Below are 13,679 nucleotides of genomic sequence, written 5' to 3'. Positions count from 1 at the left end.
TTATGCGTCTAAAGTTAAATGCACACACAAGAGGTCAATCATTAACAGAATACATCGAATGGTACGTTATTGAAGCTAGCACCATTCAATATATCCAAATCTTAATTAGCTGTAGCAGTCTATAGACCTGATAGCCAGCCTAATAAAGGAGTACATCATACTATATATTAATGTAATTATATGGATAATAAATGGACTAGTCAGTAAAAGTATTTTTATTTCATCATAATTTGTTCAAAATTCAATCAATCACAACACGAATTATTTAAGACCGATCTTTTAAAATATATATTTTTTACATGTTTCTTTACAATTCTACTCAAAGGATATACCATCAATTCCCTAAGTTTCAACTCAGTGTGATAGCACCTGGAAATATTTCAGATGATGGCTGAAAAAGATCCGCAAGTCAGGGTTCCTGAAAAATTTTACCAAAATGGAAAGTGGAGGATATCCGTAAACGTATTCGGAGTTCGAAAAGCTTCCAGACGAAGGAATTCGATGTTCGGTATCATATTCTGGTATCCAAGATGAGGTGGAAGGACTATAGCACTCTAAACGACTAATGTTCTGGCTGTGGATACCAGGACATTTCTAGCACTAAATTACCAAGAAAGATTCATTCCAAACTCCTTGTGATTGGCGGGTTCAAACAACCGATTCAGCTTACATGAATCTTTCGTCAAACGGGATTCTTACGCTCTAGGGATGATTTTCGTGGAGGTCGCTGAGGGGCAACTTTTTCTATCATTTCCTTCAATGGTTGGCCAGCATGACAGACTTCCACCCTTGGAATGACCATCACCCTATTCTCCTTGCAACTGCGATCAGGACTAGATGTTGGGGAAGGGCCTTCCACATGGGGAAGGATGGCAGAAGATGCACAGATTACTGCTGCTGCCGTAATATTGTTTAAGAGATTAAAGTCCGCTGTTTTACTTTTCTTACTATCGCTATAGCGGAAGGTTTTCCTAAATTTTTGACGAAACCAGCTAGTTTCGCCACCTCCTTTGCGAATGGGATGACCTCGATCGTCCAATGCGTATTCATAGGTACTATCCGTTGGTAATACTACTGTTGTACTGTGATAGCTTTTAGGACTTAGTACTGGACTGTCGGATGGGGTGGTTGGTTTTGGAATAGTTTCCATTGCTTGTTCTAGTATTTCTACGCAGGTATAGCGGCCGCAGAGTTGTGCCCATTCGAGGGCACAAAACTTCCTACTTGGATCACGGAGATATGGATTGCTACCTGGAAAAAAAAATAAATAAAAATAAATAAGTAAATAAGTTATTTAGTTTTTTTAAATCAAAGATCACTTATTAAAAAATTATTAAAATTTAATAAAATTATAACTTTCATAATTTCAACATAGGTCCTCGGAAGTTTAATTTATTATTTATTTATTTATTTCATCTCGTAAGTACAGGTCCCACTATTTTCTAAACAGAATTTAACTCTTTTTCGTTTTATCCTGGATGATTTTTAAAATAAATTTCTCTCTAATTATTCTACACATTTGGTTCTTTATTATTTATTTAGTTATTTGTATTTTTTTCGATAATTTAATTTTCATTTTATATTATTATTATTTTTTTTTAAAAAGTGCAATAATTCATTGCTATTTAAAGTTGCCGCAAGAGGGCAGTTCAGTACCTGCGTCTAACAGAAGTTGGACACATCTGTTTCTACCTTGCAATGCCGCTTTCATAAGAGCAGTTAAACCAAATTTGTTTCTTTGATCCACTTCTATTGTAGAGCGAAAGTGTTCGAGTAGAAAAGCCACAACTTCAATGTGACCTGGCAGGCAAAAATAAAAAAACAATTTAGTGCCGAATTTCTTAAAATAAAAAAGTTAGTTATTTAAAATTACCAGCTAATTTAGGCTAGTATGTAATCAAGTCACAGAGGAGGTTAGGCAAGCAAAGGCAGATTATGAGAAATCTTTGGCAAAGGATGCTAAGAAAAACAGCAAGGACTTCTTTACTTATATAAATTCTAGAAGGAAAGGTATGAATCAGGTTGGACCACTTCATATCGATGGTTCCACTGTTGATGATCCTGCTCAGATAGCTGACAAACTGAATGAGGATTTTGCATCTACATTCACACATGAGGAATTCTGTATGGAAGTGGAGGACAGAAGCTTATTAAACTCTAACAGAGAGAGAGAGCTTAATAATTTTGTAATAACTGAGAGCAAAGTGGAGGAGAAATTGTTAAAGTTAAACATAAGAAAGGCGCCTGGGGTGGATCGGATCTATCCAGTTATATTAAAGGAGGCGGCAAAGGAAATAAGCAAACCCTTAGCCATAATTATGAGAGCATCCTTAGACTCAGGGGAAATTTGCACATCCCCACGGACTGGAGATGTGCAAATGTATCTTCAATTCATGAAGAGGAATCAAAGGGTGACACGAGTAATTGCAGACCTGTTAGTTAAACTTTTGTTCCGGAGAAAATAATGGAGTCACTGGTTAAAGACGTCTTGCAGGACCATCTAGCCAAGACTGCAGTAATAATTTAGACACAGCATGGATTTGTTAAGGGAAAGTCTTGCCTGACAAATCTGATTGGATACTACGATGTGGTTACAAAGGAACTGGATGCAAAAATAATTTTGATATCGTTTCTTGGATTTCAGGAAAGCTTTTGATACTGTACAAATTGGAGCAGTATGGTATTAAGGGTAAGTTGCTACAATAGATAAAAGAGTGGTTGAGTGGGAGAAGACAGACAGTGGTAATCAATGGGCACTGCTCTTCGTGGACTAATGTTATTAGCGGGTTCCCTAGAGGTTCGGTGTTGAGCCCACTGTTCTTTTGTATATTTATCAATGATATTGATGAAGGTATATCAAGCTTAATGTCCAAGTTTGCAGATGATACAAAGGTTGGCGGGGTTGTTAATGACGGTAATGGCAATGTACTACTGCAACAGGATCTAGAAAAGTTGGGCAGATGGGTTCAGAAGTGGCAACTGAAGTTTAGCATTGACAAATGCAAAGTACTACATATGGGTAGAAGTAATCCCAAAGAAACGTACCAACTGTGTGGTACTACACTTAAGCTCTGCAAATTGCAGCGTCTGGAGACTAGGCACTTGCGAGGTGATCTGATTGAGGTGTTAAAGACCTTGAATGGGTTGAGCAGTCTCAATTATGACGGGATTCTTCCTCTTGCTCAGATTACGCACCTGAGGGGGCATAAATTCCAACTAAGGAAGGACAGTTGTAGAATAGATGTGCGGAAATTTACCTTTAGCCAGAGGTTAGTTGATTGCCGGAACAAACTGCTATCTGTCGTTATGGAAGTTGATAGGTTAAATAAATTCAAGGAGGAACTCGACAAATGCAGATGATACAAAGATTGACGGGGTTGTTAATGGACGTAAAAGCTATTTCATTTTTCATACGCTATCAAAACATGACAAAGGCGTTTTTTTTTTTATTTAATCTCTGATAATTCCTTGATTCTTTTAACAGAAAAATTGAATGAAATGATATAAATAAGAGATATAAATTTAAAAAAAAGTATATCACCAAAAAGGAATTTACTAGTAAAATAAATCATTAGCCGTTATTTCAGATATTTTGTTTTTGTAACAGCAATAGAGTGACGAGATAATAAAAAATACGCACTATTTATAATAACTAATTTATATAAAACAATATCGTAATACAGTATATATAAATTGCGGAATTATTTCAAAATTTCAAAATTTTTTAACTTTTAAAAAAATTATAAATTGCTTGTTTTATCTGGTAACTCTTATTAGGATGATTGCGCTGGAAATTTAATCAATCTGAACTGTCCGATCTAATTCTTCTTTGAATTTAGCGAGGCTCGCTGCTTCGACCATGTTGGGAAGCACTTATTCCAATGTTCGACAGTGCGCTCCATAAGGTCCAATCTTCTATAACTTGCTGAGATTTTATATTTGTGCAGAGGGAGAATAGACATTCTTTATTCATTTTATTGAAACACTCTTTAGATCTCCCCATAGATGTCAGGTTGCCAAACTTTGCAGTCTAAATCTTCTAAGTCATTCTCCATCGATTTACACTAATCATTAATCTGATCAATCTCTTCTGAAGGTCTCCAGAACATTTTTTGGGTGCGGTCTACGGACCTGAATACAATCCTCCAAATGCAATCTAACCTAACTATCTTTCTGTATAGAGGATTTTTGCAATTGATTTTTCTTTTCATGGGCGCAGCTGTGTTCCAATAGGCAAAAAAAAAATATATATATGTTATTTTAGGGTTTCCCGTAATTAAATACATTAACCCGTATTTGTGTCTGTAAATTGCGTATGTTCTATGGTTGATTTGCCTGTTTTGCTGGACGAAAAAACCCCAGTTACTGGGGAGAAAAACCTTGCTATCTACGCCTGAGACAAACTAACTCAGCCACGGAGTGAAAAAAGCCGATTAAAGTTCCTCGCGTCATCGACGGGATTCGAACCCAGGCCTTTTCCACCCGGTGTGGGGAGGACCGTGACGATACCACTGTGCTACCCGCGCAGACTTCCAATAGGCAAGTAGTACTGTAGTTCTAAACAACTGGAGTTGACAGCCGCCCATGAGTATAGAAGAGACATACAGTGAAACAACCCCATCGCCTCGCCACATAACCTTGTCAACAGTTCGTACCCTGACCTAGATAAAACATCAGTAGGAAGATGCCGTTTTTAATATAAGTTGTCTACATATTCAATAACTAACTTGTGAAATTTCATTCCCGTAGGTGATCGTACACCAGGGGCGGAGCCTGGAATCCGAGGAAGGACGCTATAGTTGACAAAGTGGAGTATTGAGCAGTGATCAAGTTCCTGCATCTGCAGGGCAAGAAAGTTCAGGAAATTGACGAAGAAATGAAATCTGTGTATGGGCAGAATTTTCCATCGTATGACACTGTAAAAAAGTGGAAAAGGGAGTTCCAGTGGGGTCGTACACGTGTCTTTGACGAGCCAAGAAAAGAAAGGCCATCAACATCCACAGACAGTGAGACGGTTGCAAAGGTTGAGCAGCTGGTGCTGAGTGACAGACGTGTGACAATTCATTTCATCTCAAATGCAGTGGGAATTAGTTATGGGTCTGCCCACAGCATTTTACATGACCATCTGCACATGTCTAAGGAATCCGCAATGGGTTCCAAGATTGCTGACGCCTTTGAAAAAGCAATGTCGAATGCAATGTTCCCGCCAACTGTTGAATTTATGTAGTGCGGATGTTGAGAACTTTTTTGATCGGTTGGTGACAAATGACAATTGCTGGGACCGTCAGACTTCTTGTTTCGAGAAACGAAAAAACATTGAGTGGACGCCGCTTTGATTCGTCTCAGGAAGTCATTAATGAAGTGGAATCGTGGTTTCAGGCAAAAAGTGCGGACTTCTATGATCAAGGCAGCTGATCCATAGATGGAAGAAATGTTACCATACATGGAGAGTACATAGAAAAGGATTAAAGTTCCTGTGAAGTTTCACCTTTCTAGGGCTATTATTTCTAGGTAAGGGTACGAACTTTTTGATACTCCCTCGTATGTATATAAATAACAGAAAGTATATTTACATTGGCCGATGGTATAATTCGCTAGTACAATCAGTGTAACTTAATTAAAAGAAATTTTTTTTATTGAACAAACAACCATAAAAACATGTATACAAAAAACAAGAATTTATACAATTAAAATTAATACTCATATTTCCATAATTATACACACATATCAAATTAAAATTAGAGAAAAACTGAATGTTGAGATTTACATTATGAAATAATCTGTAAAAGAAGGCTCATACTAATTTCGGAACGGGGGCAGGGGACTAGGGAACACCTACTCCCCTGCCCCCTGACTCCCAACCTTGATCACGAGGAAGGACTGCTTTTTAACTGAAACTCTTACTGGAGCTATCAGGCAAGCCTGGGAGCTCCAAGGTGTTTAGGGAAAGGAAGCGGAGATAAGAATGAGAAGTATGGGGATTGGAAGGGAAGGGAAAGTTGGATAGAAAACAAGAGAAAGAAGAAATAGACATCCCCTGAAATAGAAGAGAATAGAAAGTAAAAAAAAATACAAAGTAGTATTTTATGAAAAGGAAATGGGTAATAGAATTAGAAGTATGGGAGCAGGGGAAATAGAGATAGAAAGTAGAGGAAGAAAGAAAAAAAAAAAGGCATCTCTTAGAAGAACGAGTAACATAGAATAAGAAGGTATAACAGATCTAAAAAAGACTATCAGATCAAATATCTTGTGGAATTCGAAAGAAATCAGTGACCAAGGTGATTTACCTGCTTGTGCAGCCAACATTAAAGGTGTATTACCCTCGTTGTCAGCAAGATTAATGTCGACTTTCGAACAGTCCCGTAAAAGCTGCAGCAACTCCATCTGGCCGTTGAGGCAGAGATAGCTAATACCTGTCTGGGAATACACATAAACAAAAACGTTATATATAATTAATTCAATCATAATTATTTAAATATTTTTTATAATTTATTAATTATAAAATAATCAAATACAATTATTTAATTTAATTTCTAACTATTAATAATTAATTATTTTTATAATTTACTAATTATATTTAATTACAAAATATAATTTTCCCTCACCTTCTGGAAAAAGAATGTTTTAATTTTCTCTCAAATTTTGCTGTACCTTTTCGACCTTATCCCTACTCGCAAAGTGAACTCTAAGGAAAAGGTCGAAACCTACAAACTTATCAGGCTGCTTAACTCACTTGCTAAATTTTTTTACACAATAGTACAGAAACACCTTTTTAATTACTTCATTCCATTTACAGTCCAATAGTATTTTAAGAGGTAGATCAGTGAGATTATATCGATCTCTTTAAGTCGATATAACCTTCGTTGATCAGCACATTTCTTTGGTAGCTACTGTCATTCTCTGCTTATTAAGTTAAGATATTATGGTATAATTGATCCACTACATTCCTTATGAGTTACATCAGTAAGAGAAGACACAGTACTGTATTTCAGGTAGACAACTTCTTTACTTTTAACCCCCTAGTGTGAATTCCCACAAGGTTCCTCACTTGGACTTTTCCCCATCTTATCAATGACCTTGGAAATGCAGACATTAAGAATAAGATGCATATTCGTATGTTTGTTAAATATTTTTTTCATCAATCAACTTCATCGTTTTAACTAAAAAAATTTTTTTTCAAAGAAAAATGTCTTAAGATAGTTTAAGAAAGCAAATGGGAATCCTGGAAGTACCTTCTAGATATTTTAATTTATAAAACAAGGCCTGATTATGTGCAAAGTACCACCAGGCCTTGCTTTGGAATTAAAAAAAGAACGAAAAAAAACAACAACCTAAAGCTAAAAACACTTTTAAAAATAATCCAGTCTGTTTCCTAGACACCACTCATGACGTGTACCACCATACGTCACACGGGTATATGACAATTTAAGAAAGGCGTCACAAGCCAGCTGTCTCTTGAAGATATGAAATCAGTTGCCCTACTTATGAGTTGTAAACACAACACTAAACCGTGCAGTGTTTTCAGTGCTTTTTTAAAAACATCCGTATGTGTTGATGGTTCAACAGTCAAGGCACGGAACACTAAGTTACAAGGTTTTAGTTTCTAGACATGTCGCCATACTTGGAAATCGGTAATATCCCTTAATAAATAAATAAAATAAAATAACAGAAGTAGAGAAGTTACTAATGCAGAGGAAACCACACGAGGTTTATGAAGAAGATCAGGGTCAGCTCCACGGTTTGTGTCACCCAGTACAGATAACTGTGCGAGTTCATGTGTAAAATAACTTTGACAAGATGTTGATAAATACTCTAAGGCTCTTTTTTTTAATAAAATAAAATAACAGAAAGTTTGGTATGGTTACAAGAACAAGACTTTAGAAGCATTAGTATGTTTTATTAAATGCACTAACGTTTTGAAGATATTTGTTTACCTTTTTCCCCAAAGATTGCCCAGTGTTTTAATTAATAGTTTCTATACTATTTAACTAGTAAATTCTGCTAAGAGCACATCATTTAGAAACTATATGAGCTTTAATACAATAGACGAAACAACAGGAGAAAGCTTACTGAAAGTTTATTTGAATTATTAATAGTCTAAGACGCATTTAGGGCTAGAGCCTCAAGCTGCGAACAAATTTGGACTATGTATATAAAGTGCTTAGCATCATAATACACAGCCATTTCTGAATAAACAGAAAATTTTTAAGGTGGCATCGTTTTAGGTTATATCTCATATTGTGAATAACTTCACAACGAGTTGCCATGATATTGCACTACTTCGAATAAGTAACGCTTCACCTAAGGAGAAGACTAATGTTACTTATTCTCAGATAGGTACCACCACCCAGACAGCACCGTTTAAGGGCTATTTGGCCCTTCTTCAGTGAGTGGGTAGGTACCCAAGTGATGCAATGATGGCAAAAACAGTTATGAAGTATAACTCCACACTGTGTTTCATAACTGTTTTTGCCATCATTGCATCACTTGGGTACCTACCCACTCACTGAAGAAGGGCCAAATAGCCCTGAAACGGTGCTGTCTGGGTGGTGGTACCCATCTGAGAATAAGTAACACTAGTCTTCTCCTTAGGTGAAGCGTTACTTATTCGAAGTAGTGCAATATCATGGCAACTCGTTGTGAAGGTATTCACAATATGAGATATAACCTAAAACGATGCCACCTTAAAAATTTTCTGTTTATTCAGAAATGGCTGTGTATTATGATGCTAAGCACTTTATATACATTATTAATAGTTTAATTCAAAGTATCAGATTAAAATAATTTGCTTAAAACTTCCAGAACGTATCCATAAATAAACAGTTATTGTAATGAAAAGAAATGCATGTTATTGCAGTAAAGATATGCAATATTTGCAAAAAAGTACCGAATCAATAAGAGAAAACACAATTGATTTTAATAATAGCCATTTTGAAGTTGATGCTAGTATTACGCATGCGTCTCAGATATGATTTTGTGAACAAGATGAATGAATGCCCATTTCTTTTTTATTCACGTATTTCTTAAGTTGTTGATGTTTGCACAACAATTTCTGGGAAAAGCAATGCTTATTTTGAGACTGAGACATGTTTCTGATCGAAAGAATTACGAATAGAAACATGTATTGGTGGGATGGATTTTAATTTAAATTATTTAAATTACACCTTTAAATTATTCTGTAGACAATAAATTTAAATAACTTCGTCAGTTTCATTGAAAATCTAAATTTCAACAAGATTATTATTATTTTTAAATACATTTCATTCTTGGAGATGTGAAATGGTTATTATATTCTTCTTGAATATGGATTTTTACTAAAACCCCTGGTTGGTAGTCTTCCGCGAAACATAGGTCCATAAATAAAAAGCATTTAGAACATAATTAACTTTAGTGTTTGCATAATTTATTACTTCAGTGTAAGAAATTATAAAATCTAAAAACAAAATGAATAAAATCGAATCAAAACTCTTCAACCTAACGTTTTTCTAATTCGTAAAAATGTTCTTTATGCGCATGCGTTAACCATGAAGTATTAAACTGTCAACTGGCTGACTTTTAACTATTAATATTCAAATAAATTTTAGAAACTAATAATTGTAATTATGCACCTGTTCCAAGAATTATTTTTAAGAAGAAATTTCCAAATACTGTACACCCATTTTGGGATTGCATACAGCTAATGACTAAAATAAAATAAAATTGTAGAGTTAATAATACTTTTGTGTTGAATATTGATCTCTACTGAACAATACTGATTTGTAGTCTTCCGCGAAACATAGATCCATAAAAAAAAAAATAAGCAATTCAACCATAATTACCTTTACCATTAGCATAATTTATTGCTTTAATGTGAGAAGAATATAAATTCTAAAAGCAAAACGAATAAAATAAAAGCGAAGCACTTTTTACTTAACGTTCTCATTCGCTAAAATGTTCCTTCCGCGCATGCGCTAACCATTCATCCTACAGCGCAGCATTTTAACTATGCTTACATTTTATTAATTAATAATTATAATTATGCAGAATTTTAATTGATGAGGCTTTCATTTGGACTTCTAACTGAAAATACTGTAATTTACATTAAACAGTGAATGAATTTAGAAGCAGCAGCATACTGTACACAGTTGTTTGCTTTATTTACAAATAACCATCACTAATTAATTGTAGAATTTCTCTCTGAACGAGAAACATGTGACAGTTAACTCTATTGACTCAGTCATACCTGAAATGTTAGACTTATTTTGAATGCTAAGATAAAAATTCTTTGTGTCGTATTTTATTCGTTTATTGCACCAGGCAATGAAGTACCTTTGCAAAGCAAGAAATGTTAGATTATATTGACTGCCAATGTTCCCTTGCACCATTACAGCTATCTAAGATGTCGTAAAGTACCCATAAATATATTATGTGCATTTTTTATGGTCAATATTCTTGCTTTATTTTATGAGTACTAAACAGGATACCCCTCGCTGCTATTTATTTTAACTGAATGTTTTAGTATTTTATAGATCAACTAGAAATACATTGACCTGCATTTCAATTTTTCCCAGCGTTTTAGTAATTTTAAGGTTTTATTGTTAAAAAATATTTCCATTTATTTTTTTTTAATTGTACGATAAAACATTCACGTAAAAGTTGTATTATAAATTCATAACACGCAATTACAATGTTTTTCTGACTTCAAAGGTTAAAAACCTTGAAATTCCAAAATGTGCTTGTGGTGTAGTGGTTATCACATCTGCCTCACACGCAGAAGGTCCCAGGTTCGATACCTGGCAAGCACACTTTTACTTTTAGAAAAAAAAACAGAAATAAATAACGTCTCATTCTTTGCTAGTTATTTATTATATTGTAAAATACAGAATAATTTACAATCCTGAAAGAAATATGGCACTCGTACCAATAAATATGTTTTTCAATACAGCTTGAAATGGCCCATTATGTTCAATCCACCGCTGGTCTGTAATCAAGGCACAAAGGCGGTTAGGCTGGCGAAGGAAGATTACGAGAAATCTTTGGCAAGGGATGCAAAGAAAAACAGCAAAGAGTTCTTTACTAATGTAAACTCTAGAAGGAATGGGATGAGTCAGATTTGTCCACTTGATATCGATGGTTCAACTGTTGATGATCCTGCTCAGATAGCTGACAAACTGAATGAGTATTTTGCGTCTACATTTACACATGAGGAGTTCTTCAGGGAAGGGAATGCCAGAAGTTTATCAAACTCTGCCAGAGAGCAAAATGATTTTGCAATAACTGACAGCAAAGTGGAGGAGAAATTGTTGAAATTATACATAAGAAAGGCACCTGGGGTGGATGGGATCTATCCAATTATATTAAAGGAGGCAGCAAAGGAAGTAAGCAAACCCTTAGCCATAATTATGAGAGCTTCCTTGGACTCAGGGAAGGTCCCCATGGACTGAAGATGTGCAAATGTTACTCCAATTCACAAAGGGCGACTCAAGTACGAGGGGTTTCCGAAAAGTAAGGTAACACATTTTTTCTCTCGATGATGTTTAATAATACGAAGTTGAAATTACATACCAAGAAATAAGTGAACATGCACTACTTCTCCACAAAGTCTCCAGTTTTATTGATGCACTTGTCCCAACGATGGATCAGTTTATCAATACCAATACTGAAAAAGTCCGTGCCCACACGCAGTAACCAACTTCGCACCGCCTGATGAACTTCCTCATCCGTAGCGAACTGCTTTCTGAAAGGTGTTTTTTCAGAGGGCCGAACAAATGGAAGTCAGAAGGCACTAAGTCTGGTCTGTAGGGGGGATGTGTCAGAGTTTCCCAACGATTGCGGCGCAACCACTCACGAGTGGTGTGGGCAGTGTGTGGAGTTGCGTTGTCGTGAAACAAAATCACGCCGCTTGTCAGGAGTCCTGGTCGTTTGCGTCGAATGTTGGCTTTCAGTTTTTCCAACGTTGCACAGTAAAGCTGTGCATTGATTGTTCCTCCCTTCGGCAAGAAATCCACCAACAGAACGTCTTGGCGATCCCAGAACACTGTGGCAATGACTTTTCAGACACTGGGAACAGTTTTAAATTTTGCGCACAGAAGATTGTGGATGTTTCCAGGTCATGGAGTCTTGTTTGCTCTCCGGGGTAAAGAGATGAACCCACGTTTCGTCTGCTGTGACTATGCGAGCGAGAAACCCTTCTCCTTTATCGCTGTATCGCAACAGGTTCTCCAGACACATCCCCATGCGTTTTGCTTTATTCTCCTCTGACAATTGTCGAGGCATCCAGCGGCAGCACACCTTTCGAAAGCCAAGGACATCGTGAACAGTCGACTTACTCACGTTCACTATTTGTGCAATTTCACGCGCCTGTTTTCAGAAAAAAATACTTCCTAGCCAGAGCAGTAGACTTTGCCGGGGCGTTCGCCTCCCTTTGGTGGCCAAGTGATAAACAAACACTTGGAGTGAATGGATGGGTGAAATGGGAAGCCTTTTTTTTTTTTTTTTTTGCTGATGCTGTAGGCTCTACCAAACATAAACACAAGCAACATTATAATCACCGTTAAGAACAACTGATACGTTTAATGAAATTTTATATAAAATTAAAAATAATCTAAAATAAAATGTAGATACGTGTATTAACATTTTTCGTTATTTTAAATTAAAAAAAAGCAGAGAAAATTAAGAACTAAATGAAAAAATACAACATAGTATTAAAACTAGCAGTACATTTTATTAATATTTTTAATTTAGTACTAAATTAAAGAATACAACATAGTATTAAAACTAACAGTACATTTTATATAAATTTTCAATTTTTAAAAAAGGATTACGAGAAGGAACGTTTAATTAGTTTTTTCTTGGTGGTTAGTGAATATTTTTAGAACTTCTAGATTGTCATTTGTAATCATCGACACAGAGACTTTCATCAGCCCAGAGTTTTGTACCTACAAAAGTACAGCATATTTTGGAATTGGAAATAATTACTTTTATTTTTGCTGTATTGCTTATTTACTGTAATGTACAATATTTACAGTACATGTACTGTATACTAGCCGGGTGGGTAAAGTGCCTGCCTGGCAACCCAAAGGTCGCGGGTTCGAATCCCGCCTCGGGATTGTATCAGAGTAGTGCAAAAAAACCTTGGGAGGTGCATTGTGGCCACAGAAGCCAATGCGCCAACAACTAACAAAGAAAAAATAAAAAACTGTGTACTATCTGTAATATATATGAATTACATAAGTACGTACCAATACAGTGGTCTGTAGTACTGTACTGCAAATCGAAAGCAGTAGCATACCATCCTCTATTTTTCCAGTATCACACAATGAAGACCCGCATATTCCCAATCAGTCTTCGGAACTGGTCGATGAATCCGGTGATCGGGATAATTTGGATTGCACCTCGAAGCCTGAACAAGTAAAGCACCACATTTCCGTAATCAACAAGAACTGGATGACTTAGCGAAGGACTGATCTAATCAAATCTAATGCAGGGCTCCTGACATTTTGTTTGAAAGAATGGAATTTATTGGATCTAAGCTGAAAGTCTTCCACATACCGAAAAAAAACTTGTCACTTACGCAAGTTTTTATACTGTTGTTGAATCCCCCTTCCACCAATTCCTTATAAAGTTGGGACCGGTCAACAATTTGTAAAAACATTGGATTCTCGAGGTGACAATTTATCTTGGCAATATCAGAGTAGACG

At 35.9% G+C, this 13,679-nt stretch overlaps 1 protein-coding gene and 1 non-coding gene across 2 annotated transcripts in view; one reads left to right on the top strand and one right to left on the bottom strand.

Annotated features, from left to right (window-relative positions):
- Positions 1–308: 308 nt before the first annotated feature.
- The window catches only part of LOC150086647 (uncharacterized), a 66,359-nt gene continuing 52,988 nt past the window's right edge, over positions 309–13,679 (bottom strand). Inside the window, exons 2-4 of the mRNA XM_090372665.1 lie at positions 6,288–6,417; positions 1,657–1,800; positions 309–1,251 (exon numbers count right to left, since the gene is read on the bottom strand). Coding sequence (XP_090228791.1) covers positions 683–1,251; positions 1,657–1,800; positions 6,288–6,417 — 843 coding nt within the window. The 3' untranslated portion in view covers positions 309–682. The remainder of the gene's footprint in view (positions 1,252–1,656; positions 1,801–6,287; positions 6,418–13,679) is intronic.
- Positions 10,712–10,784, top strand: TRNAV-CAC (transfer RNA valine (anticodon CAC)). The gene has a single exon. It is a non-coding gene; the product is annotated as a tRNA-Val (tRNA).

The sequence above is a fragment of the Mastigoproctus giganteus genome, chromosome 4, assembly GCF_048544385.1.
Source record: "Mastigoproctus giganteus isolate SK-2022 chromosome 4, ASM4854438v1, whole genome shotgun sequence".
Taxonomy (NCBI): Eukaryota; Metazoa; Arthropoda; class Arachnida; order Uropygi; family Thelyphonidae; genus Mastigoproctus; species Mastigoproctus giganteus.
The sequence above is the reverse complement of the archived record's forward strand: the minus strand, read 5'-3'. Positions and strand labels throughout refer to the sequence as shown.